At 46.0% G+C, this 27,526-nt stretch overlaps 1 protein-coding gene across 2 annotated transcripts in view; it reads right to left on the bottom strand.

Moving 5' to 3' along the window:
- The window catches only part of ENTPD6 (ectonucleoside triphosphate diphosphohydrolase 6), a 39,284-nt gene extending 12,020 nt beyond the window's left edge, over positions 1 to 27,264 (bottom strand). Inside the window, exons 1-7 of one of the 2 annotated variants that reach the window (XM_090052471.1) lie at positions 27,177 to 27,264; positions 16,118 to 16,433; positions 14,600 to 14,676; positions 13,055 to 13,198; positions 11,166 to 11,241; positions 9,695 to 9,730; positions 7,945 to 8,033 (exon numbers count right to left, since the gene is read on the bottom strand). In XM_090052471.1, the coding sequence (XP_089908597.1) occupies positions 7,945 to 8,033; positions 9,695 to 9,730; positions 11,166 to 11,241; positions 13,055 to 13,198; positions 14,600 to 14,676; positions 16,118 to 16,376 (681 nt within the window). In that variant the 5' untranslated portion in view covers positions 16,377 to 16,433; positions 27,177 to 27,264. Of the gene's footprint in view, positions 1 to 7,944; positions 8,034 to 9,694; positions 9,731 to 11,165; positions 11,242 to 13,054; positions 13,199 to 14,599; positions 14,677 to 16,117; positions 16,434 to 27,088 lie in introns of both variants that reach the window. The other variant, XM_090052481.1, reaches the window with a different exon arrangement.
- Between the last annotated feature and the right edge of the window lie 262 nt (positions 27,265 to 27,526).

Here is a 27,526-nt window from a genome sequence, read left to right as displayed (position 1 = left end):
ACAAAGTTATTCCACAAAAATGTGTAATAACTTTCTGGCTTGTTCTTATCATGCCATTAATTGAACAAGTGGTACAACACAGAAGTCCTTGACTTCAGAAAAGCCGACTTTGACAAGCTCAAGAGGCTAGTCGGTCAGGCCCTCAGGGACCATGACCCCAGGGAGATGGGAGTTCAAGAAGAGTGGTTGCTTCTCAAGGAAGCAATCCTCAGTGCACAAGCTAAATCTATTCCAACACGGAGGAAAGGCAGCAAGAAGGCAAAGCAGCCCCCCTGGCTCTCCAGAGACCTAGCGGACCTACTGTGGCTAAAAAGGAAAGCCTACAAAGGATGGAGGACGGGATTCACCTCCAAGGAGGATTACTCCACGCTGGTCCGGTCCTCCAGGGAGCAAACCAGGAAAGCCAAGGCTGCAACTGAACTCCAACTAGCTTCAGGCATCAAGGACAACAAAAAGTCCTTTTTCAGATATGTGGGGAGCCGGAGGAAAAGCAAGGGCAATGTTGGACTCCTGCTAAACCAGATGGGGCAACTGACAACTGACGCCCAGGAAAAAGCCAAGCTATTAAATAGGTACTTTGCATCAGTCTTTCATCAGTCACACGGGATGCCCATGCCTGCTATGGGACAGGGAAATCTGGGTGAGGGGGATCCCCTACCCTCCATCAATGCTGACCTCGTGAAGGAACACCTTGAGAAGCTGGATACCTTCAAGTCAGCTGGCCCTGACAACCTGCACCCCAGGGTACTCAAGGAGCTGGCGAGCGTCATAGCCCAGCCCCTGGCACGGATCTTTGAAAACTCCTGGCGATCTGGTGTAGTGCCCGAAGACTGGAAGAAGGCCAATGTGGTGCCGATCTTCAAGAAAGGGGGGAGAGTGGATCCGGCTAACTACAGGCCCATTAGCCTGACTTCTATCCTGGGGAAGATCCTAGAAAAGTTTATTAAGGAGGCCATCCTTGAGGGACTGGCCCAGGCTAACATTCTAAGGGATAGCCAGCATGGGTTTGTTGCGGGTAGGTCTTGTTTGACCAATCTCATTTCCTTCTATGACCAGGTGACCTATCACCTGGACAAGGGAGAAGAGATTGATGTCATATATCTTGACTTCAAAAAAGCTTTTGATCTGGTATCCCATCATCACCTCTTGGCCAAACTGCCCAGTTGTGGCCTTGGCTCCACCATGATCCGCTGGCTGGGAAATTGGCTTCGTGGTCGGACTCAGAGGGTTGTGATTGATGGCAGTCACTCATCGTGGTGCCCTGTGACCAGTGGGGTCCCTCAAGGCTGTCCTGGGACCCATACTGTTCAACATCTTCATTAACGATGTGAACATTGGAGTCAGGAGTGGACTGGCCAAGTTTGCCGATGACACCAAACTTTGGGGCAAAGCATCCACGCCAGAAGATAGGCGGGTGATCCAGGCTGACCTGGACAAGCTCAGCAAATGGGCAGATGAGAACCTCATGGTGTTTAACACCGATAAATGCAAGGTTCTCCACCTTGGGAGGAAAAACCTGCAGCACCCTTATAGGCTCGGCAGTGCTACGCTGGTTAGCACTACAGAAGAAAGAGACTTGGGGGTCATCATTGACCACAAGATGAACGTGAGCCTGCAGTGCGATGCTGCGGCTAGTAAAGCGCCCAAAATGCTGGCGTGCATCCATAGATGCTTCTCGAGCAAATCCCGGGACGTCATTCTCCCCTTGTACTCGGCCTTGGTGAGGCCGCAGCTGGAGTACTGCGTCCAGTTTTGGGCTCCACAATTCAAAAAGGATGTGGAGAAGCTTGAGAGAGTCCAGAGGAGAGCCACGTGCATGATCAGAGGTCAGGAAAACAGATCTTAGGATGAAAGGCTGAGAGCCATGGGACTCTTTAGCCTGGAAAAGCGCAGGCTCAGGGGTGATCTGATGGCCACCTATAAGTTTATCGGGGTGACCACCAGGATCTGGGGGAACATCTGTTCACCAGAGCGCCCCAAGGGATGACGAGGTGGAACGGTCATAAACTCCTGCAAGACCGTTTCAGGCTGGACATAAGGAAGAATTTCTTTACTGTCCGAGCCCCCAAGGTCTGGAACAGTCTGCCAGTGGAGGTGGTTCAAGCACCTACATTGAACACCTTCAAGAGTAAATTGGATGCTTATCTTGCTGGGATCCTATGACCCCAGCTGACTTCCTGCCCTTTGGGCAGGGGGCTGGACTCGATGATCTCCCGAGGTCCCTTCCAGCCCTGATGTCTATGAAATCTGTGAAAGTGGCCAGGTGCTCCCCTGTGCCTGGGAGCCCTGTCAGCTGATGGGGCTCCCAGCTGCAGAAGCACACCATGTGCTGCTGCAGCTATGAGCCTGCACCTGGTGGGACTCCCAGATGTGAGATCACCTGGGGCACCCCCACAGCTGCAGGTCCTGTCAGGTGAGGGCTTACAAACACAGGAGCTTGCTACTTGCCAGATCATGATCCTGGGCTCCCCCTGCACCTGCAGTAAGGCAGGATTGGATTTGATGCTGGTTCCTACAATCATACCTCCTGCCATGGATGTGTACCTTTCACCCCCTTATCCTGACTGTCTGGCAGGGTCCTGTACTTCCTAACTTTTATCCAGTTACTGATCCATTGCCTCTAATATCATGACAGCCTAATTTAATTAAAAGTCAGATGCACAACTCTGTCCAAAGATTTTTGAAAATCCAGACATACTACATCAACTGGATCCTCCAGCTCCAGTGAAAGGTTCAGTGGCTCAGCTTTAGAAGGAGAGCTGATAGGGGTCTTGGCAATCCTTGGCCCAGCAGTTTTTAACTTGGTTAGACCTAAGGCACTCCTCACTGGAGTGAAAGCACCTCGCTTAGCTTTCATCCCCTCCGCCTTTCTTTTTTTTTTTTTTTGACCACAGCAAAATTTTCAAGCAATTCTTCTGTTGCAAAGAGCTCAGAAAGACCACAAAAGGTCAACATGTTTTTAACTCTATGGATTCCTATTTGAAATCTCTGAGTTTATCCTATGAACCATGCTTGTACACCTAACAGAGCTAATACTGCTTGGCACCCTGTAGCACCCTTAAAGAAATCTCATGGCACCCAGCATGCTGCAAAACCTTGGTTGAGAATCAACAGCTTAGCCTATTGTTTGGTGGTCAGAGTGACATTGCTGGGAAGCAAATTCAAATCCTCCTTGGGTGGTGGTAGGAAAGGCAGGGTCTAGAACCCAGGTGTCTCACTCCCTGGGTGAGTGACCTGATTATTGGAATAAAAATTTAGGGGAGAGTCCCTCATCATGTCTTTTCTGCTACTAAAATTTCAGGACTTTCCCAGCCTGACACACATATGTGGGCAATCCTATCTTGCTGTGCAGCTGCTTGGCTGAAGAGCATGCTCAGTGTGTATGGGTGCATGCCCACGTATGCTAAACTGAATCTCAAACGGCACATAACTGCCAAAAACTGAAGTTATACAGCTGCCCACACACCAGCCAGGTATGCAAAATGAAACAGGATTTGGCCCCAAATGCTTACAGAACCAGTTTATACCTTTCTATCCATTCAAACACTAAACCAATGCAAATAGGATGGAAACACAAATGAAATCAAAGCGCTCTTTTCCATGATGCTGCCAATGCTCTTTATTCTTACCACGCCAAAACTCCTTATTCCATCCCTAAACTGGTTGAGAAGAGGCCACCAATCCTGCCCAGATACATGAGAATTGTCTTCGTAATTGTCTTTGTGGGCACAAGTACAGACTACAAACCTCACCCCATATACCACCAAATACATGTTTGCTTGCTACTCACAGGCACAATTGTGGTTTTGCCATAAGACAAATAAAGGGCAGAATGTCCTTGTGGTCAAGTAAGGACAGGCCAAGAACTTGGCTGTGAACCTTGCCCTGCAGTGATGCAAGGAGAAATAATCCCCAACTATGTATAACAGCTCAGCTGTGTTAGCTGCTCCAAAGCACCAACCAGTCTCTGCACTTAATACAGACAGGATGAGGAGTAGAAGCCTGCAGAGGCCAGGTTTCCCCCAATGCAGGTAGCCTTCATAGGGAAGCCAGTGTAACAAAGCTGAAGCACAGTGCTGAGATACACTCTTGGGACCAGGCCAAGTCATTTCCATTGCACATCTACAAGCCGAACCATGTGCAGAGAGGCAGGAGTAGACAGAGTTGCTTCTTCGGTGGTAGCCAGCCGCACACAGAACATGCTGCAGACATAGTCTGGTGTCAGGGGGATGATCTGGGTCCAAACAAGCTCACTAACTTACTGTCCCACCAGTCTCCTCCCAGGATTCTCTCCTGTTTACTTGGATCTTGTGTGACAGTCTGAGACCGTCTATCAGCATGGAATGGGGAGCAGTGCTTGCTGCCTTAGAATTAGATTCAGGGTGCTGTTACCTTTAAAACACTGTAAATCTGTGGATTGTTAGGCCGTCATAAAGTTAGAACAGTTTCAGAGCAGTCATAGGTTAAGGCTTAATGCTGGCTCAAACCTGCACAACTGTGACTTGACCCTAGAAAGCCTGGTGGGCAGATGCAGCATGGACAGGAGCCAGAACTCTGTCCCTCCTCTGGAGTGGGAAAGGAGGGGAGAAAGTGGCATGTAGCTCAGAGGCAAATAAAACCACCATGGAGGCTGTACTTCCCCCCTCCACAGCCATCGGTGGGAGGGGGAAACTCTTGAAAAAGAACTGTTTGAAGTGAATGGGAATGGGGGAGAAGTTAAAGAAAAGTAAAGGAGCAAAAAAAGAAAATAAATAAATAAAAGGACCAAAGTCTCGCATGTATTTCATGGAGTTGGGATTGGGTCAGGGGGAGTTGAGTTAGCACTCACACCAGCGCAGAGCTGAGACCCAAAAGGTTCACTACATGCATGCCACACCAGGGCAGCGCTGACACACAGCTGACTGGCTCACTGCATGAATACTACACCAGGGTAGAGCTGAGACCCAGCTGAGAACAGTTTCTATTGTTTGGCTCATTCTCTTCATGGAGGTAGGTAGTAGGATTGCTGTTGCTGTTTGCCCAGGGTGCTACAGCAAGCAGCAAACTGGTGGGCTGCACCTTGGTGCTCAGAGTGGTCAGGCTGTGCTGGGGTTGCACCTCCTGGAGCTGGTAAGGGGTGTTAGCATGGGACCAGTACCACACCCTGGGCACTAGAGTTCAGGATGGTTGAAAGTTTGCCCATGGAGCAAAGTAGTGGAAAGAGCTGAGAATGGTGTACCCTGGGATGCTGGAGGAATGAAAAGAGTGTTTTCGCTCCCTAGAGCAAACTAACAATACCCTGGAATGATCTGGGCAAAACAAATCAGATGAACACCTTGCTGGGGTCGTTTGACCCCAGTACTTTTTCCTTTCAAGGCAGGAGGGCAGACTCGATGATCTGCTCAGGTCCCTTCCGACACTACAAACTATGAATCTATCAAACTATGAAACTATAACCCTCACCTGAAGTGGCACAACTTTAAAACATTTAGTGGGTACTTAACACAAGTTAATACCCTTTAACATGTAAATGCCCCCATTGTAAGTAACTTTATGTTGGTTTAAAGGTAACCTGTAAGACAGGGGTGGGCAATTACTTCAGGCAGAAGGCCGCTTACCAAGTTTTGTCAAGCTGTCACAGGCTGCATGGGTAGCCCCACCCCTTGACAGGTGCCCCACCCCCTGGTAACCATCTTGTGACCAGAAGTCCCACCCCCTAGCCCCTGACCTTTGCCACCAGAAGTCCCTCCCCTTGCCCCCAGAAGTACTCCTTTCAGCAAGGGGTTTTGCCATCTCAGAACCAGAAAAATACCAAATTATATTCTAAAAAAAGATCATCTACACCATTCATTAATTTAATTTCAAAACATATTCTTGTCCTGATTTACATGCGTTTGTGTAGTGTACACAGAGGTGATTGTACAAAAGCTTAAAATGAAGTCTGATTTGTATATTGTGGGGGGGTATAGGTTTGTGGGGGCTGTGGGTGTTTGGTTATGTGGAGTGTGGGTGGGTATGGGGGGAGGGTGGCTGGGGTTTGTGTACAGCAGTGTGAGGGAAGGCATAGGTGCATGTGTATGGAGGGATGTGAGTGTGGGACTCACCCTATGAACACACACATATACTCTGCCCCTGTGCCTGCCGACACATGCGCACACATACACACCCCTACCAGTACAGTCCCATGCTCCACAGTCCAGGGATGCAGCTGGGAGCCACAGCCAGGTGGTGCTGGAGCAGGGCCCGGGGCAGGAAAGCAGGGAACTGGCTGGGAGTGGGTAGGGCTGGGCTGCTCAAGCCTGCAAGCCTGCTGAGGGCTCTCTCTGGGTCCTACTGCCCCTGGCTCCAGCCAGCTTTGACAGGGAGCCATGGCAAATAAATATTAATTTACTACATTTTTTAGGGGCTCCATGGGCCAGACAGAATGGCCTGGTGGGCCACATCTGGCCCACAGGCCGTATTTTGCCCGCCCCAGCTGTAAGACCACCCTCAGATTCAGTCCACATTGGATTTTAAATGGAAGTTACATTCACAGAACAACTAGAGAAACAAACACTATATGACGCTATAGAACAAGAAAGGGAGGTAGACATATTTTGATCATACAATACTAATGCCCTGTTAAATATATATCCGTATTAACAACTGAGTGAACCAAAACAAACAAACAAAAAAAATCAATTAAAATCTAAAAGCCATTCTCTTTTATTTGCTTTCAAAAAGTGTTGGACTTCAAGGATGGGTCCCCATGTGCAGGGGCACGTGGTTTGTGGCACCTCAAACCTCATGCGGGGAATGTGAAAACGTGCACTGCACTGCAAACTTACAGTGTGGTGGCAAAATATGCTACCAGGTTTTCCAAAAAAAAGTTTCCAGGGAAAAAAAGCAGGGCAGAACACACAACAGTAGTGTATTATGCAACAAACATAGGGCTGGCTGTTCAGAGCAATGCCCTGGGTAGCCAGGCTCTGTGCTGCCAGATCTGCACCCCTGCTGCACCACGACACCGGACAATATTGCTGGGGCCAGCACAGGAGCTGGCCCCTGTGCGTTGAAGCACGTGTGCAGGGGCACAAAGCAGAAGCAGAACTTTGTGCTCCTGATATTTATGTCTCCACAAGCACATCCCCCTGCATGTGGGGACCTGCCCCAAGATGCTATCAATGTTCCTTATGTATCCCTCAATTATAAATGGTACAACTGGGCATCAGATTTAGCCAGGATATGACTTAGATCAGGGCTGTTCAACTTCAAAGCAGCCACAGGCCACATAGTATACCAGTCCTGGCCCCCAGGCCACACACCACAAGGGCTGCATGCCGTGGGGTTCTTACATTGTACAAAATTCCTGGGACCCCCACTACATAGAGCATGCATGAGGCTCCCCCTTCCCCCCCCCATCATGGGATCCCCATCTGCTTCTTCATGGGCAGTTTCAGAACCCTACATGCTAAAACCCACTCTGCCCATGCCCCCATCCCTGCCACAGCTGTGTGGGAGAACTCATTCACCACCCTGCTACTGCTGCAGCGCAAACAGCATGAGCTGCCCAACAGTGCCACACCTCCCCACAGCACAGGCTGCCTCCAGCCACGCTACCCTGCCCTGAAGATCCTGCCTACCTCCACAGAAGCAGAAGCAATGGAGGGAGCAGTGGCAGGACAGGAGTCCACAGGCAACCCATTAACCCTTCACAGGCTGGATGAAGGCTGTGTGCTGCCAGTTGGACATCCCTGGCTTAGCTGCTTTAAGAGAGTGTGATTTTCTTAAACAGAAAATAGAACTGGTATGACAATTCTACAATAACTTGTTTTCTCAGAATCAAATACCGGGGACCCCATATTTATTAAGGGATAACCTGGGAGCGGTTTTGTGTTACATTACAACACCAGTCCTTCTTTTAGAAAAGCAGAATGCGTGTTTATTACAACCAACACTTCCACGTGGCACATACGTCCAGATTACCTCAGAACTTGGAAGAAAAGTGATTTGAGTAGAGCCGCCTCCCAAGTCCAACATACCAACGCTTCTCTTTCTTGGAACGTTTAAGTTACCTGGAATGTAGAACAGGATGTAATGAAAGCTGTTTCGCAGTCACTAGCGACTCAAAATGTTTAAAGCATTAAAACCAAATGATGGCCAATAAAAGAGGAAAAACGTAACTCTACCGTTCTCCAGTCCAACAGAAAGCAACTAGCTATTACTAGTTCTCAAATCAGTAATTAAATTCCTGCACATTTGCTGAAATGTAAAAAAACAAAGGGCACTTTTACACATGCTTGAGGGGTGGGGGGGAGAGGGCAGTGCTTTAATTAGAGTGGGTCTGAGAATCGCTCTAATTTAAGCAACACAGCATCTTGTGTATCAGCATCCCTGTGCTTCAAAATGGCAGCTGGGGTACTTAAACTAGAGCTTGTCGAATGAGCTTTAGTTCAAATGCCCCTGCCACCATTTTGAAGTGCGAGGATGCTGATACATGAGGCGTGGAGGCTGGCTGGAGCATGGTAACGGCCATACTCCAGAAGACTAAATTACCTGAGTCTGCTCTGACACACAGTAATTACAGCGCACCACAGCAGCCTCTTTGCTCATGTATTAGCACCCCTAAGGCAGAACCTGGTCCCTGCAAGCTGTTATTCTGCATCACATCCTGGAGCTGCAGAGATAACCCTTTGTGGGCTGGAAACAGGAAGTTGATAACATTCCTCAACAGATCCCCAGTAGATAGAAAGGGGAAAAAAACCTAACAGAAAGCCCAAACAACTAGGAATATGAAGGTTCGATTCTTCTAAGATTTACACATACACTTAATTTTACATATGTGAACAGTCCCACTGATTCAGATTGTGTACATCTGCGCAGAACTACAGCTTCCAATACCATTCTTTTAAGAGATGCCTGGTTACAAGCATGCTACCATTATTTAAAGTGCATTTGTTTTCTAGCTACTTAGAAAATGCCTATCACAAAGCCATAGGTTTTATTTCACAAGAGTGAATCCAGCAGGCTGTAAGCACAGGGATGAGCTTGTTTTATGTAGCTTTTATTTTTGTCTCCTGTGCACACAGGTGCTTGCACATTCAGGTGGGAAAGTGTTCCAGCCTCTGGGACAGGAGGAAGGTAGGGCAGGGTGTCACCTTAGATATCTGACTTCATCAGATGTCCAGATTATTGCCTGTGAAAGCTCAAGCCTGTCTGAACCAGCTAGTCTCTCCATGCTACCTTCTGCCTGACTTCAGACTAACATAGCTAACCACCACTCAGTCTCTGGGATATTAATTGCAGCTATGGTATAAATACCAGGGGGCTTGTATATTATAGATTTGTATATTGATAGTACAGGATTTTCCATCTCTGTATAGTTACCAATACAATATAGAATACCCAAATCAGAAATTCATCGAGGCCTACTGGTGTCCTCAGTGAGAGAACGAAGGTCTTTCAAGGGAGATAGGAACACAAGCATGTAAACACTTAAAAGGGTGAATGCCTCAGCCAATGCAAGTCAACGGTAAACCTCCCAGTAACTTTATCAGAGCCAGGATTTCACCCATAAGCACACAGCTGCTGACTCACATCCCCCTTCACCTGCATCTTACCTCAATTACAGCCAAGCATAAGGGAAACTCACTGCACTGTAGACACAGGGAAGCATACTAACATCAAGGCATGAAGCATAAAGTTACACTTTACACCCCCTTCCCAGTAAACATACCTGTTAAAAAGTTTATTGTGATCCAAGCTGACACTCCTGGCAAGAAAATGTTTTAAAAAAGACATTACTTTAGACAATGCAGTCGGTCCATATCTAAAAACAGCACCAAATAAGCTGATGCACAATAAAAATACTGCCTATTTTAGATCCTTTTTTTGCCAGAGGTATTTTGTCTTCTTCAGCAGTTTAGCATCAGATTTTAGGTTATGTGATGAGCAACTTCAGGCATTGACAAGAAGCAAAAAGACCACAGGTCACAGGCTCACATCTAACATAAAGTCTCAAAAAAGCAACTGGTTTAGAATTAGAAATTAAGTGTCAGATCCTCAGCTAGGAAAATCTGGCTTATTTGCATTGATCTGCAATGCTTCAGACTCCAGAAATACCATAGCTATGAAAACCAATCATCTTAAAAAAAAACTTAGGTTAGGTTCCTTAACCACAGAGAATGGGCATCTACATTTAGCAATGATGCATTATCTTCCTTGTAACACTGGCAAAGAGTCTTTATGAATTAAATAATAATTGGCAACCTTTTTATAGAACAAGCACATTGGTGAAAAAATTGGGAAAGCTTTACCATAGGGGTTTCATTTCTTGGCTCAACTATCAAGAAATCAATGCTGTGTCTCCTTTCATGTTGTCCTACAGCCAGTGTCTGCTGGGAGAGCTGCACCAATTGTATTAGATGTAATACATTTTGGTTATTTTCTTCTTAAATGCTAAGACTCTTAGCATGTTCATCCTCCCTTAGTATGTTCATCCTCCCACTTTTAAAAATTCTCTACTGTACTTTTTCCCGGGATTAAGAGAAAAATTAACAGGCTATAACAGCAAGCAAAAAACACAATGGGCTATTAAGAATTTGGTATATTTCCTCAACCTGACCTCAGCACTCCTCTCTCATTTCTGCCTAGTTAATCTCAGTTTGCAGTCCCCCTTCCATTTAACAGCTTTTCAGTTTTAACATACAATTAAAATAAAATATCCTTCTAAAAACATCTTAGTACAGTTAGAAGTTATGACTGAATTTTATTATAACGACTTCTACAGGATATTTAAAGGAATTCAAAAATTTGGATTTTCAAGAGCAGGAGCTTAAATCTAGGCTTTTCAGATAAATGTGCCGGAGTTTCAAAAATGCCATGTACTAGCAGCTCCCAATATTTCAACTGGAGTTGTTGACCGTTTAGCACTTTTAAAAATCAAGCCACGTGTTTAGGTGGCAAAGTTTAAGGCTTCCCTTTTGAAAATCTGGGCCAAAAGCTTTTTGTTAGGCCCAGTTTTATAAGATATGGTCATTAAAACTGAACATCTCCTTTCCATGTGGATCGCCAGTGAATCAAAAGGGATGCTGCAGATGCAAAGAAATATGTACTGGCATATCCCATTATGGTCCTGAGGCAAGGGTGTCAAAGCCTTGCTCTACGTGCTCCTCACTAACCATGAACACCTTGGAAATTCAACCTACCTTCATCAGTTCCGTTCATTATGGACACACAATCATCTCTCACGAAGAAAGGAGATGCCTGAAATACTTCTTTTACCTACATTTAAATAAAAGATAAAATGAGAGGACCCTTTTTGCTAGACAGCAGGGATCTTATATTTATTTTTTAATCTGCATCATTTTTAATGTCCCAGGGTCAAATCCTGAGTTCTGCTGAGCACCTCCTCTGAAGTCAAAAAGAGTATCAAGAGCTGAGCAGCTCTTGAGACGTGGCTTGTAAGAAATACTTTTCGGGTTTTCAAAGAGGGCACCGATTTATTCAGTGGTTTTGTACCATGACCCACAGAAACAGAGGATGTAGTGGCTACATTGGAATGTTTCAGCAGCAGTGGATTCAACCCAAAAGGATGCTCTGTGTTGCTTAGCTATAGTATGTCCATGCAAACAAGACCAACACTGATAGGATCCCAAAGGGAATCCAATGTATCCTGCTTTAGCAAGGAGGATAGGGACTATAAAACAGCTGGCATAGGACTGTGTACAGAAAGAAGCAGGGGAACACCACACGTGACTTTCAAGAATCCCATCCTGGTGCAAATCTCTTTAACAGGCAGAGTAATGCCCCAAAAGCACAGGCTAGAAGTCAAAGCAACAGCTTTGGTGCTCTAACCCAGACTGCAGCAGGACGTTGGAACCCACCAATGCAACTGCATGGAAACTCTGCAACAACCTCCACTAAATTCAGCTGGACATTGAGCGACACAGCAATTCCTTGTTGCATAAACTTTCATGAAAACTGTTCTTCTTCCTGGCCAGTCACCCACTGGTATGTTCACGCCCCCTTTTAGCCTCCCCCTCTCTAAGACTGTCACTTACAGGAAGAACCTGGATGTCCAGAGCAGTCAATCAACCCTTTCCTTCTCCCATGTGGGGTTTCTGTACTCCACCCATCACATGATTAAGACTTTTGCCCCAAGGAAGGGGTTTACTTCTCCCCTTCTCCTCCCTGTTGTGGGCTGAATTAGAGATAAAGTGTTTAGTCTGGGGAGTGAAACAGCAGCTCAAAAACAGGATTTCTTCCTCTTGTAATGATGTTCAGGACCCCCCATGCCCTGTACCCAATAATGCTTACTAAGCACTTTTGCAATGGTCAGATACAATACAGGTTCCCCTCAATTTATGCGATACATGCGTTCCCAGAAAGAAGAGAAGAGCACATACATCACATGTGCATAAAGCGAACCCACTTCATAATGTAACAAATAGGGATAGGTTCCCATGCCAGTGAGGGAGGAAGGGAGTGAGGCTGGGACTAGGGAAGGGGCAGGGGGAGGGGTGCTGCTCCCAGGTCTGCACAAGGGAACAAAGTGGAGGGAACAGAGTGGCATTCACCCCAGTCCCTGCTGCACTGGCCCTGGGAGCAGCTGGTGAGAGGGTACAGGCAAAGCCCAGGCGCAGGGGGACAGGCAAAGCATGGTGCAGCCTACTGGCTGCAGGCAACTGGCACTGGCCACTCCCAGGGCTGCTGCAGCAGGGGCTGGGGTGAGTGGGGCCCTGGCCCCACGGCCCTTTCCCCTCCCCACACAGACTTATCTGCTTGGGTGGGCAGCGGATGCCTATGCCAATCACATAAGAGCAAATTTACCTCACATATAATGAATTATGGGTCTAAAAATGCTCATCACATAAAAGCGAATTTGCATATACAGAACGTGCATAAAAATCGAGGGAAACCTGTATATTATATGGAAATCCAAATGATTTAATGCTGCTCTGCAGTTTATACAATGAAAAAGAAATATGTACATTAGAGTGGGAACCACATGGAAGATAAACATAAGTGCAACATTCAGGGTGCTAAATTCTGTTTTGAAGTTACTGAAAAATTATATTTGAATGAAAAGTGTTACCTTATCTAGCAATTTCTGAGCTTTTTCTCCTGGTAGCAGCCGTAAACCAGCTGTTGCTTTAAGGACCAAAGGAGTGAATTTCCACAATTCCACAGGAACATCTTTCTTGGCTACATCTAGAAGTTCTTGTATTCCCTGGGCACTCTGTGGGTAAAGTAAAAGTAATAGACTGGGTCTACAGAAAATCTTAGGCAGACACACAAAGGAGGCCACTAAGAAATCATATCTATTAGGGGTGCACCAATAGAAATTTTGGGGGCTGATACCAATAGCTGATTTTTAAGGAGGTATATCGGCCGATAGCAATCCGATTTCCAATACTGCTCTGTGTAGATGGTAAGTTTGTTGTGGTAGACAGGGAGGGGGGAGGGAAGGGATGGGGGAAATCAAGCCCCCTGACGTGAGGGAGAGAGGGAGTGGGGCTGGGGTGGGCTCCGCCTAATTGGGGCAGGGCAGGGCTTTGGATAAAGCTGTGACTCATCCATGGAGGTGGCTCCTGCTGCTTCTCGCACCCCCCGGCTCAGGGCTGCACTCCCAGCGCATGGGGGCTGCACTTGGGCCAAGCAGGGGTGTTGCTAGGAGGGAGACTGCAGCCACCCCAAATTTTGCCATAGCCCCCCACCCCAGCACCACCGCCTGCCCCAAGCGCAGCCCCCATGTGCCGGAAGTACAGCACCAAGCAGGGTCCCACACCTGCAAGCGCAGCCTCCATGTATGGGGAAGAGCCTGGTGTGGCCCCGCCCTCCCCAGTGCCCTCCTGGAGGTGCCCTCCCAGCTGGGCAGTGCCTGCCCCACTCCCTCCCTCACCACAGGGGCCTTGATCTGCGCCCCCATGCCCCTTCCTTCCCTCTCCTCTTCCATCACAACACACACTAGCTACACACAGCTCTCCAAGCTGCTGAGTGGTGCTTCTCACTGCCTAAGTGCTGTGCTGTGGCTGCGTGCATGCACAGGACATTTATTGGCCAAATTAGCAGTCACATCAGGCCGATTTCCAGTACAATCAATTTTCTTTATATTGGTGCTGATCCGATATCCAATGCATTGGTGGACCTCTAATCCCTATTCATGGCAGCAATTCATTCCACAGGCACTTAACTTTAAGCATGTATTAATTCCACAAAGTCAATGGAACTTAAGCATATGCTTGAGTGCGGTCTTGAACTGAGGCCTAAATGGCTGTGTTTATCTCACCAATTAATTTCCTATATCCACTTACATGTAACAGTGAAGAAAGAGGGGCAGTACTGTTCTTCTTCTTGTTGTTCAGGAAGACAAGAAAATTAAATAACATAACTATGCTAACAGAAGCAAGCATATAGTAGAAATATTTACGCTTTGTATACTGATTCTCTAAGGTATGGGTTTTGAGGATGCTCTATGTGCCAAGTATAGAAAGACATACTTTGTAGTCTTTGCATTTATTCACAGCTAAGCCTACTATAGTAGGAAGATACTTGATTTGCAAAGCATACACAACACACAATTTATCTCCCATCTCCATCAAAAACATATTTTTATAAGAAAATAGCTAAAAAATGTTACCTTATCAACATCATCAGCATAAGCAGACAGTCCTGGTTTCAATGCTTTGAATGTTTCATGGGTTAATTTTGGAGTTTCTGTATCAAAGCAGTAATCAAGATGAAAGAGATGAATGTTGGTGTACAGACAAAAGAAAATTTGGCAGATTACACCACATCATATGCTAATCAAGGCTCATGGGAGTACTTTGAAGCCTCTCTGAAGGGGAATTAAAATGAGCCATACCTTTAAGAGACAGCTGTCGCTACAGAGCCAGCCCTTCTCATACTGGCTTATAGTCATGATTCATGGATAGGAATTGGTTTCTGCTCTGCCCCGGTTCTGAACCTAAATAAGGCTAATACCCAACCTTCTAAGAATTTGTTTCATCCCTCACCCTTCCTAGTGTACAAGCTAATCTACTTCTCAAACAGTTCAGGTAACAAGAGTGGAATTTTCCAAAGAGCTCAGTACCAACTATACTGTACTCCTATTGGAGTCAATAAGTGTATTACTGACTCTCATGTTAGGCCAATGGTGACTACTTTGGGCACTCGCACCCTAAATGCTTAACTACTTCTATAACACAGACTTCAAACTGTCCTGTCCTCCCGGACACTGCATTATCAATATATTTAGACAATTCAAATGTTTATTTCCTTGTGATAAAATAATAAGATACTTAATAACAAACTGATAAGGGGGAAAAATACAGTCGCACAGTTCTGATTAAAAGATGAATGAATGACATTCAGCCATGTACTAGGAAAGACTAAATGTTTGTTAAGAGCTAAATTGGCCAGCCACTGGTGTCACAAGCCCTCGCTGTGAGTAAACACACACCAAGAAAAGCAACTTAATCTGGCCCTGAATGATACTTCAGGAACCTTCTATAAATGGTAAGGATTAAATAATATAAGATTCACCACCTAAGTATCTTAAATTACTTAATGAACATTAACTAACCACTTTTTACAATATCCCAGTTCAATACAGATTACTGTCTTACTAATGGGCAAAGTGGGGAACAGATGTTGAATGGCCATTCCTGAGATCACCTGGCGTGATGGCATAAAACTGGGTCCAAAGCTAAGTCATTTGAAGTTCTAGGCTCTGACTGGGATGCCTCTGTTACTAGTACAACTAACAAAATTGACTTTGAAATTGCTGACCTATTTAGGCACTATCTGTTTTCAGAGAAACACATTATGATTTAAGCTTGAATTTTTTAAGGGTTTTTAGGTGGCTTTTTTTGGTTAGTTTTTATTGATTTTTATTACGCTCTTCATGAAAACAGTTAAGAAGGAAAAGAAAAAGTACAAACATTTATATCTTTAGTAATAGATTAAAAAGAAAAATCCTTTGTAAACAATTATAGCTGTGGACAACAAATTTGAGCAATTAGACTCAGGTCTTCAAATACATTGAAAATTAAAAATAGAATAGTCCCCAGGGAAGACTAGTTAAGATTTAACACATTTCTGGAAAGTGAGTGGAGAGAAGCAAGTGACAGCCTTAACTGAGAGAGAGAGTTCATACCTTTTGACTTCTTTGTAAACTTAAAAATATGGATTCGTGTCCCAGTGCTCCCAGCATCAAACATAATTCCATAAAACACAGAAAGATCTGCTGCCGAGGTCTGATGGTCTAGTTTGTCTCCCTTGTTTTCTGTTGTCCCATCTGTTACACCTGACATTGGTTTGGAATCCATGTGCCATTTTATATAAGCTACATAAATAGCTATACAGGCTAGAATCCCAAAAGCGTAGAACCGCTTTGATATCTTCATGGCTTCCATTTATCAAAGAGTTTGTAGCTTCTCTTTCACTTCAAGTTTCCAGATGCCATGTCGCTTCTGAAAACAAATAAAAACACCCCATACTTAAAATATTAAACCATTCCTATAATACACACAAAGCCACATTCTTATATGAATCATAGATTTCATAGACATCAAGGCTGGAAGGGACCTCGGGAGATCATCGAGTCCAGCCCCCCGCCCAAAGGGCAGGAAGTCAGCTGGGGTCATAGGATCCCAGCAAGATAAGCATCCAATTTACTCTTGAAGGTGTTCAATGTAGGTGCTTGAACCACCTCCGCTGGCAGACTGAATGATCTAGAAGCAGATATAAAATAAAAAATGTAGTCACTTCCACCTACAAAGAAGTTGTTTTTAGCTTAGGGTTTGTTCAAGAAGGCTGCACAAATTACACTTGATGGTACTGTACATAGGGAATGCATGGAAACTGTCTCAACACGGACCTCAACAAGGTCAAGTAAAGCAGGGTTGTCAAGCTCATCTATCCCAGGGCCAGATGAGTGGTGCAAGGCCAGTCCGTGAGCTGGATCAGCCCCATACCCCCACTCCCACCCCAAAATGCCTGATCCAGAGCAAGCAGCACGCACCCAGGCTGGTGTGGGATGTTGGACCTAGCTCACGCCCTGTATGGCAGAACCCTGAACCCATCCCTAGCAAGCACCATTTGTGGAACAGTTTGGGACCCAGCCCAGAAAATGATGTGCAGAGCACAGCCCAAGACCCGACTACAGCAAGTGCTGCAGGCACCTCAGCTCAAGACCAGCCTCAAGCAGTGCCACGTGCAGCACAGCCTGGGACTGGCTCCAGTAAACATTGTGTGCAGTGCAGTCAGCTAGTATACCATGTGAATCAACAGGGTAGCACCAAGCGCTGGATTATGGGGCTCTGTGAGCTGGATCTGGCCCACGGGACACATAATTGACATTCCTGACAAAGGATAATATGATGGGATTAGGGTGATTTTGGCATTTGAAATTAAAGGTTGCAAGGTGAGCTTTTGGATGCCTGATTTGCTTGCAGATGAGGCCAGAGCTGAGTGACTTGGGTCTCCACAAGTTTGTTGATGGCGAGGCTAGGATCAGGGTGTGGAAGATGAAAGTGGTCTTTACAGTAAGGCAGGGATGGGAAATTATTTTGGCTGGCAGGCCACTTAATGAGTTTTGGTGAGCTGTCAAGGGCCACACACATACAATCTTTTAGAAGATATCATTTTAACAATTTATACACTAAAAATCAAACCTCTGAATTGGATTTTAATTTATTTCAAAAAATAATTTTTGCTTTGATTTATGTTTTTTGAATAGTGTATATAGAGGCAATTGCATAATAGCTCAACATAAAGTCTTACTCTTGCATAATCTGTGTGTGGAGTGGGTGAGTGCATGTGCTGGGGGGCTGCCTGAGTGCTGGGTCCTGGGATCTGGTTGGGGATGTGGGGAGGGAAGAAGGGGGAGGCGGGAAGGGGAAGTGAACACATGCAGCAGAGCTTGGCCAGGTGGTGAGGTGCAAATGCAGGTGTGGTCCACCTCTCTCCAACAAATACGGCCTGCAGCTGCCCCTGCAGCACTCCACTTGGGGCCAAGACCCACCTGCTCCTGCCTGGGGCAGCTTGTGCCACTCTCTTGCCCACACCCATCTGGACAGGTGGGAGTACCAACAGCGCTGCCCCAGCCACAACTACTGCGCACAGCTTCCCGGCAAAGCGGAGCCTGCAGCAGGCTCCCAGATACAGCTCAGGTCCCCCTGCCTCCAGTGGCTTCCTCCTCATGCTCCTGCTATATCACTTCAGACAGGGGGAAGCTGCAGTCAGAGGTGGCTTCTGCCCCAGTGCGCAGGACTCCAGCTTCAGGCCGCCTTCCACCCTGTCTGTCCACCTAGTGTGATAAGCAGCCACCTGTGGGTGGCCACGTGGGTGGAAGGCAGCTCCCCTGAGAAGCTGTGTGCACTGGCTGGGGCTGCAGCCAGCAGGCACAGAGAAGGTGCAGATGGGAGTACAGCACAGACTGCCCCAGGTGGAAGCAGGTGGGGGCTCGGTCCCATGCAGTGTTGTATCCAGCCTACTGCTGCCCTACAATCAATTAGTGAGTCAGATCTGGCCTGCGAGTCATATTCTGCCCACGCCTGAAGTAAGATATGGCTCCCTGGAAGAAGGAAAGGCCAAACAATAGGACAGTTTTTGCCTTGGGGGCAGTGGACTTCCAGGATATCAGTATTTTGAGGAGGCTGTGCATCAGTCTGGATTATAGGGAATTCTGTGGCTTGTGGGCATAAAACAGGAAAGTCAAGTCAGGGAGTTGTGACAGTGCTTGGTGGACTGTTTCCTTCCCTTGTTCATTTTCCTTCTTCATGAGCTTCCAAGAACCTCAGGATGTTTGTTATGTCATCATTATAATGTATCCAATTACCCTGGATTTAAACAATTAATCTCAAACATCAGATGCCTCAGGGAATGGCATGATTTAAAAACCTATGTGCACAGGAGATGAGGACAGAACAGAACTGGGAAGTAAAAGATACCTGTTCTTTCCACATACCTCACTATCCAAAGTAAAATCCCAGCACTACTGAAAACAATGGAGGCTCTCTCACCAATTTCAACCAAGCTAGGATTGCACCCCTAATGTTCATTTCAGGTAATACACGGAAAATCTGCATCCAAATATTTGAGAAAAAGCAGGACAAGAGCAGAATTACACATATAAAAAGTTGTGTGATCAAAGGCAGCTTTGGATGCCTTTAAAACAGGATATTGTCTTTATACAGGCTGCAGCTAGGAGCAATCTCCAGCCCTCCTAGCCACCTGCCCTACACATGGTCATTAATCATGGCCCAAACAGCCTAGTGGACATGTGCCTGAAACCTGGAATTTTTGTCTCTCAAAATCTGAACATGCAATATTGTACCCCCTTCAGAGTGCAGATGGATTCAGGGGGTAATTTTGGACCCACATCTTAGTTAAGACAAGAAATTATACAAATCTCTTAACAGATGCATACATTTTTCCTGCAAGCAGAAGATGGAAATATGGCATTAGCACACTTTCTTCCCAGAACAGAAGGCAGCAAGTATGGACAATGCCAGAGAACGCGTCAATAAATGAAAAGCTATGTGTTTGCAGTGCATTTATTGCACTTACAGTTCTGCTTCTATCCAGCTGACTTGCTGGTTTGGACTACATTATGTTGGCTCAGTCAGTGACTGCCTGTGTAATTGTATCTGTCCCAAAAGGTGTCCCCAGCAATTTCAACAACCTTGTGAAGAAGACACTCACAGGCAAGCTCAAGGTCTCCTACCCACCATGGAGGCAGGGGATATCAAGTTAAATGCACTCGGGAGCCCCAGAAATGCCTCACCTCCGCTACTCACCACCTTCCCTTGCTGTCTCCACTGCAGATTCCTTTTCCAAGTGTGTCTTGCATCACCCACCAAAAAGGAAAGGAACAGGGTCTTCCCATGTACGTACTGATGTTGTATACCTTACTAGACCTTAACAAGCACATAACACGCCTTGGGAATGCTACAGTTTCTCTATATCTTGTGCAATCACATACCGCTGCTCACAGCAAACATGGGTGCAAAACACAACCTTAACCAGAATGCTTACTGTAATTTACCACCAAAGGAACAGGGGCCAAATGGATGGGCTACTAGCACAGACAAAGCCTTAATCATTTTGAGGGAGATGGAAAGGCAGTAGGTCAGACAAAAAAAAGCAATCCTACAAACTGTAGACTTATCAGCAATGGACCCAGCGTACTCTTGCCCTGCACCTAATGTAGTCATGTAGTACCTTTTCTCGGCTGGTGTAAGACTCCCCATGCTGAACTGGACAGGTTTAGAGAAGCATGGAAAAAAGTGTCTGGAAGGGCCCTCAGGAACAGACCTGAGGGACTCTGTACTCATCCTTACTTAATTTTGTCTCATTAATTCTGGACCATTCCTCCAGTTTATCAAGGTAATTCTGAATCCTAACCATATCCTTCAAAGTGTTTACAATTTCACCCAGCTTGGTGTCATGTGCAAATTTATAGAGGGCACTCGGTCCCATCTTCTAAGTCAATAATGAAGACCCCAGAAAGACTCCTAGGGATCTCCAGTCGGACCTCCCAATTAAGCCACTGTAAATGACAGGAAGTACCATTTTTACATATTTATTACACCAATGTATACTGGAAACAATAAGCAAGGTATGTTTTGTGTCAAAATGTACACAAAATCAAAGAATTCTAGACTAGCAGGTTGGAAGGAATGCCTAGGGATCATCTAGTTTAACCCTTGCTCGAGGCAGGATCATCCCTGACTAAACCACTCCAGCCAAATGCATGTCTAACCTGCTCTTAAAAGTGTCCAAAGATGGAGATTCCATCACCTCTCTGGATACCTTGTTTCAAGGTTTAGCCACTCTCAGTGCAGGAAAGTTTTTCCTAATATCCAACCTAAATTTCCCTTCCTGCAACTTGAAGCCATTGCTCCTTATCTTGTCCCCTGTGGCACAGAGAATAATTTATCTCCATTGTCTTTATAACCACCCTTAAAAACTGCTACCAAATCCCCCTCCCTCAGATTAAACTATCCTGTTTTTTCCAGCCTACCCTCATAAATCATGTTTCCCAGGCCTCGAAACATTTTTCTTCCTTTGCCACATGGATTAAGCCCCCTGCTGCTGAAACACTGCAGAAGTCCCCTAGCTCCATGGTCTGGAAAAATGGTTCTGTAAGCCTGGTCGGGCCCATAACCTGTAGGCTGTGAACCCCTGCATTAGACTAATAAAATAAATGCAATTACACTAATTAAACAAACAGCATGAAATTCTGACTTTACTACTTGGCTCCAGCAGGGAATATTTTCAGACAAATGACATGAAATTACTGAAAATATAATTGTTCTCATGAGAACACTGGGGTTTGAATTTTACTTATGCACAAACCTCTCTCTTCCCAAATTACTTTTATTTACCCACTGATCCACTCAACCCAGTCTCTCTTACAAAGTATTATATTGTAGCCCAGTGATTCTTAACCAATATGCTGCAGCATGCTGTGGGGCCTGGAGATCCTTTCAAGGGTGCCGTGGGGTGCCACACAACTTTAGCACTGCTAGCTATTAAAACATGATTCACAATATAAACCAAGAGATTTCAAATAGGAATTCGTAGTGTTAAAAACACTCTGACCTCTTGTGGCCTTTGCCACAGACTAATTGCTTTATTATTTTGTCACAGTCAAAAAAAGAGAGTGAAAGCTAAGAGCTGGTGTTTTCCAAGGAGGTCCATAAGTGTAAGAAGAAGTATTATGAGTCTACCTGAGGGATGCCTGAAGCCTAGAAAGGTTGAGAACCCCTGTCCTAGTTGCTGATTTTCTTTCAGGAAGTCATTACAGAAGTTGGCAGCTTAAGCAAGGGCAGCTGCCAAAGCCAAATCACAGACTCACCTTCTCCTTAAATAAAGGGATACACACCTTCTCCTTAAATAAAGAAATCTGAATAGCCTAGGCAGAGAAAGGTTGTATTGTTCTAGGATAGAAACAGCTCAAGAGGTGATAGGGACACAGCTGGAAAAGTAATGAAGGAAGTAAGTCAACTTGTAGCCCTGGAAGGTAGGAAGTAATGTGGGTTATGGCAATCACAAGATGATGCAATCTCCCATCCTAAGGAATGGGAGGATGAGGGGAAAGGGTGTGAAAAAAGTGTTCAGCAAACCCAAGGAACAGATATTAAGAGAGTCCACATGAATCTACAACAGCAAGTTATCCTTAGCTGAAGGCAAGATAGCAAAACTATTAAGACAGTAACACGGCCACAGGAGGAGGTCGTGAAAAACCTAATAATCAAAAAGGAACATACAAAAAGCAGAAACATGGATATTGGGCTACGGGTGAGTACTGGAATGGCACAAGCATGTAGGCAGGAGGTGGGGTAGATACGTACCTTACAGACTAACTAAATATGGAGAGCATGAGCTTTCATAAATTTGAACTCACTTCATCAGATACTGTGAAACGACACCATAGAGCAGTCTATGCTGCTATCCTTTCACAGAATCTGATGAAGTGATCTTGAATTCATGAAAGTTTATGCACACATGCTCTCTCTCCCCCGCTAAGGTTTTAGTTAGTGTATAAGGTGCATATCTACCCCACCTGCTGTTTGATTTCAGATTAACACAGCTAACTACCTCTCAGAAACATATAGAAACACAATCGGAAAGGTACAAAATAAGATTCACCCCAGAAAGGCTTTTTAAATGCATTTAAAAAGGAAAAGGAAGACAAAAGAACGAACAGGTCTATTACTTAGTAGGGAAGGAGAACAAACAATGCTGACACAGAGGGGGCCAAAGTACTCAATAACTTTTTGTTTCACTGTTCCCAAAAAGGTTAATTATGATGGCGCACTTACAACAACAAATACAACAAATGTAAACAATGTAGAGACTCTTTAGATAAGCATGGTGTGTTCAGATCAGCAGGGCCAGATGAAATTCCCTCTACAGTCAGGAACAATCTCTATACTTACTCCATGTTGCATCTGGCCTGTGGGGCTAAAAGCTTGAGCACCACTGGTCTAGATCAGGCTGTGGTGACACATAGGGGGTGCATGTGCACTCCCCCCACCTCCCTCCAGTCAGCACCATTTGCTGCAGGGGGGACCCCCCTCCCCTGGTTGCCGACTGGCTGCTGGGGGAGCAAGCCCCCCCTCCCTTCCGCCCCTCTGACTCAGGAGGCACCAGTTGCCCATGGATCAGGGGTGTCAAACATACAGGCCACAGGCTGGATCCGACCCACAAAGCCTTTCTGTCTGGCCATTCAGACAGGGGTTGGGGGGTATGGCCTGTCACAGAATGTGGGACCCTTCAGCTCCACTGGCTCTGGCCATCAGCAGCAAGCTTGGCTTGCTGTTGCAGTCACCCCTGGACCCCCATGCATTAGCCCAGGACTCCTGCTGCTGCCGAACCTCTGGCCTTAGAGCACTTGCCACAGCCAGACCTGCTGCTGCCATTGCTAGACTCCTTGATCTACCTGACCCCCTTCTGCCTCCTGCAGCCAAGGCAGCCAGCATCCATGCCCCAGGATGCCTGATTACCAAAGAGTCCCACAGTCTAGATTCATCCCAGGGTCCTAGGTGAGTTTGACACCCTTAGTCTAGATCAAATCACTATACTGTGGATAAAAAACTGATTGAAAACACACATTCAAAAAGTAATCATCACCATCAGACCTGGCAGGCATTTCCAGAGGAGTCCTGTAGATTAGAAGTCTACTCAAGCCTAGTTCCACTCAATAGCTTTGCTAAGGATTGTACAATCAACTTATAAGACGCTTAGAAAAGACACTTATAAAATGTACAACCCTGAGCTGGGAGGAGTCGCAAGAACTCTGGAGGAAAGGATGAGCATTCAAAATGCTCTTTATGAACTGAAGACAAGGTCTGAAATCAGTAAGGAAAAATTCAATAAAGACAAGTGCAAATACCTCACTGAGCAAAGAGAAATCAAATGCACAAATTGAAAACGAGAAATATCTAACTAGCCAGCTGTGCCACAGAAAACAATCAGGAGGTTACAGTAAAACCCACAAATGGAGTCTGTCTGTCAAAAGTATGAGGCTGTTGAAAAAGAAAAAGCATTTTGGGGGTATATTAACAGGAAGCTTGCATGGAAGATGGAAGAAGTGATTATTATGTGCTATTCAGCACTAGTGAGATCTCTGTTTGTGCTATATGGCATGTTTTGGGAACCAGACCTTCAGAAAGATATAAACACATTTGAGAGATGTCAGAGGAGATCAACAATAAAGGGTTTAGAAAACATGAACTCTGAGGAAAGTCTGAAGCAAAAGAGTTTGTTTAATTTTAAAACAGGAATACAAGGAGGGATGTGCAGAAGAGCTAATGGTCTTCCAGTACATAACAACATAAAAAATAGGACTTGCTTGCCTTCATACTACACCCTGGAGCCGCAAAACTCCTTACAATCCAAACTGAAGCACATGATCCAAAAGACATTAAACTCATCTGCAAACCCACTACCCCCTGGCAGATACCACTATGGGACCAAGAAGCTCCATATCACCAAACACCCCCATGCATATAAACCACCCACAAAGTGACAGAATCACTCCAGAAGTGCAAGCTCCAATATATCAAATACCTAAAGCCTCAGCACACAGGCTTTAATTTCTAACTCCAAGATCACTCCAAGCATATCATACCAACCCTTCCACAAACTAGCTCAAAACAATTTGGGATCTCTGGCCCCTCTATGATGCTCTGAAGGCCATTCAGAACTGTATTCCCCTGACTTAGAAATTTTCTTCTAATTTCTGTTCTATACTTATTCAAGACCAGTTGACACCCATCAGATCTGGTACCAGTATTATCCTTAACATTCATACTTTTTCTCCCTCTCCCAATATGTATTTTCCACTTGCATTTTTAAAGATTTTTTTAAAATCCTGTCAATCTTTGTCTCCTAAGCTAAAACATTTATATACTTTTAACCTTCCTCCATAGAACAGGCTCTCCATTCCCCTGATCTTCCGAGTCACCCGCCCCTGTTCCAGTTTAAAATTTAGCTTTTTGGGCATGGGTGACCAGAATGGTACATAGCAATCTAAATGGGGTCTTACTGCTGGCTTCCAGTGCAGTACCAATACTTCCCTGTCGCTATTAAAATAGCCCTCCGACCACTTCCTAGCATCACATTCACTGTTTAACATCTGCATCACACAGACAACTCATCATTGTTCTACATCAGTGTTATGGTTGGATATACTGAGACCACTCTCCTTCTGTCATCCCTAGTTTATAAACCCATACTTTACAAGAGACATTCTTGGTATTAATCCTAAAGTATATGACTTTGCACTGGGTTTTATTACATATCGTATTATTCCATGACTCCAGTCCACAGGATGATTTAACTCTTCCTGCAGGATAATCCACTCCTCATCAGTCCTGGCCATACCTTTCAGTTTTGTGTCATGTGCCAATTTTAAAACCAAACACTAGGGGTTTGCATCAAAGCCACAAATAAAAATATTAAACAGGATTGGTTCCAAGGTCAGTCCCTAAGGAACAACACAGTAATCTCTGTCCATTCCAGTAACTCCCCTTTTAACGTAGTTTACTGAAGTCTCAGTCTGCTCCTCAGCCACCTTACAATTAGTGTTAATCTCCATTTTAGATGATAATTTCACAGACGGTTAAAAAAATGTTGGTCTTAAATCTAAATACATTTGGTCCACTCTATCACCCTGATATAAAAAGTCAGTCACCCTGGGTGCAAATACATGTGCTATTAACACACGTGAATAAATTCTGGTGCGTTTCACACCAGAATTTACTGCTCCTAGGTGCAGTGTTTATACATGTGTGCAGAACTGCAGCATGTTGAGCGAGGGCACAGACCTGGCTGGTGGTGAGCCCTAGAGATCAGCCTGCCAGCCCAGAACTACTCTGCCCCAGCTCAACATGCTGCAGAGGGGCTGGCTGGGGCATGAGGGTGCTATAGCACAGGGCAGGCTGGCAGGCAGCCCCTGTACCGAGAGTACCCTTGTGCCCCAATCAGCCCTAGCCATCATCTACACATGTTGCAGCGCACTAAATAACTCTGCTGTACCATGGTACTTGTGTTGGTAGTACTATTCTACAGCTGAGTTAATTAGTTTACTGCAGCTGTATGTGTAAATGGTGCCACACAAAGACAGTGATGCTTTACTGTGGAGCTCATTAGTTAGCTCTGCAGTAAACATCTCATGTAGATGCGCTCCCTGTCACAAAGATATTAGGTTAGCCTGATATGATCTACATCAGTTCATGTTGCCTTTATTCAAAATTTCTATTTAACTCTGCATCTTTGCTTGTTCTTTCCCTTAATATCAAAGGCCTTGCAAAGCACAGAGATCAAACTAATTGGCCTGACATCACCAGTTCTCTTTTTTGAAAAGTTTCATTTCTGGATTAGGCTTTATGTCTCTTATTCTTCTATCGCTGGGCCCCAAGAGAGTAACGATCAGTTATTCTATAGGTCCAAGGGTAGAGGGAGGACAAAAAGGAACTGGCTCTGTGTCCAGCTAAGAAGATTTAGGCTGGGCATCACACAACCCTTATGAACTTGGATGAAGATGAAGCACTGGAGCAGGGCCGGGAGAGGCTGAGGAAACTCCCTGACAGGCAGTGTTTCAGCATGGGTTAGACAGCTGTGCAGGATTTTTTTTTTTTTTAAATATAATTTGTATCTGAGGCCAAATTAGCCAAAACTACTTCCAAATCCATGAGTCCAGAACCATAAGTGGCCCTGCTACCTGCAAACATCCTCCATCTACATCTAGGGCTTCAGATGTTCCCCAAACCTTTGGCAGGCAGCCTACTTGCAGGCCAAACACGGAGGCTCGCGGTTCGGATGCCCCCCGAGTTTCACTTGCCCTCACCCATAAGGCCCTTGGAGCAAGCAGGGGAGGAGACTCCTATTTCCATAAACTGGGCTTAAAGCAGCTGCACCTCGGTGGGTACTGAACCACGGCAGAAGAGCAGATCTCCTACCGCTATGCTTGATTTGAGCCTTCAAGCGGACACGGCCTGCGTGCGTGGGCTCGCACCAGGGCAGCGGCTCTCGGGCCGCGCTGGCCCTCAAACAGAAAGGCTTGGGCAGGAACATTAGCCCCTTGCCAGGAAAATACCAGGATAGCTCTTACAGTGCCAAGAGCCCCGCTCTGCCGCGCTGACTGCTGCCGCTCCGCGCACCAGTGCCAGGATCCCGGCCCGACCCCCTGCTGCGCTCACCTGCCGCCCCGGCATCGCGCGGCCCGTCCCACCGAGCCCCAGTCCCAGCCGCTGCAGGCCGGGCAAAGGCGGGGCGGGGCGAAGCCGGGTGGCTGCACTGCGCAGGCGCCGGGCGGAGCTTGTAGCCGCAGCCCCGGAAGCCAGCGCCCTCTCCCGCCCGCCAGTCCGCCTTGCTACAGCGGCCCCGGCCCCTTCCCGCCGAGCTGGGAGGGCGGAGGGGGTGTGCGGAGTCCGCCTAGGGCCGTGCTTCTTCCGCCGCTTGTAACCATCAGTGCCAGCCCCCAAGGAGCTCTGCGAGCCTGCACGGAAAAAGCCGCGGGTTTCTCGAGTTCTGCTCCTTTAAAAGGACA

This window comes from Crocodylus siamensis, chromosome 1 (assembly GCF_052110815.1).
Source record: "Crocodylus siamensis isolate JL-2025a chromosome 1, ASM5211081v1, whole genome shotgun sequence".
NCBI lineage: Eukaryota > Metazoa > Chordata > Crocodylia > Crocodylidae > Crocodylus > Crocodylus siamensis.
Note: the sequence above shows the minus strand (reverse complement) of the source record. Positions and strands in the feature narration are given on the sequence as shown.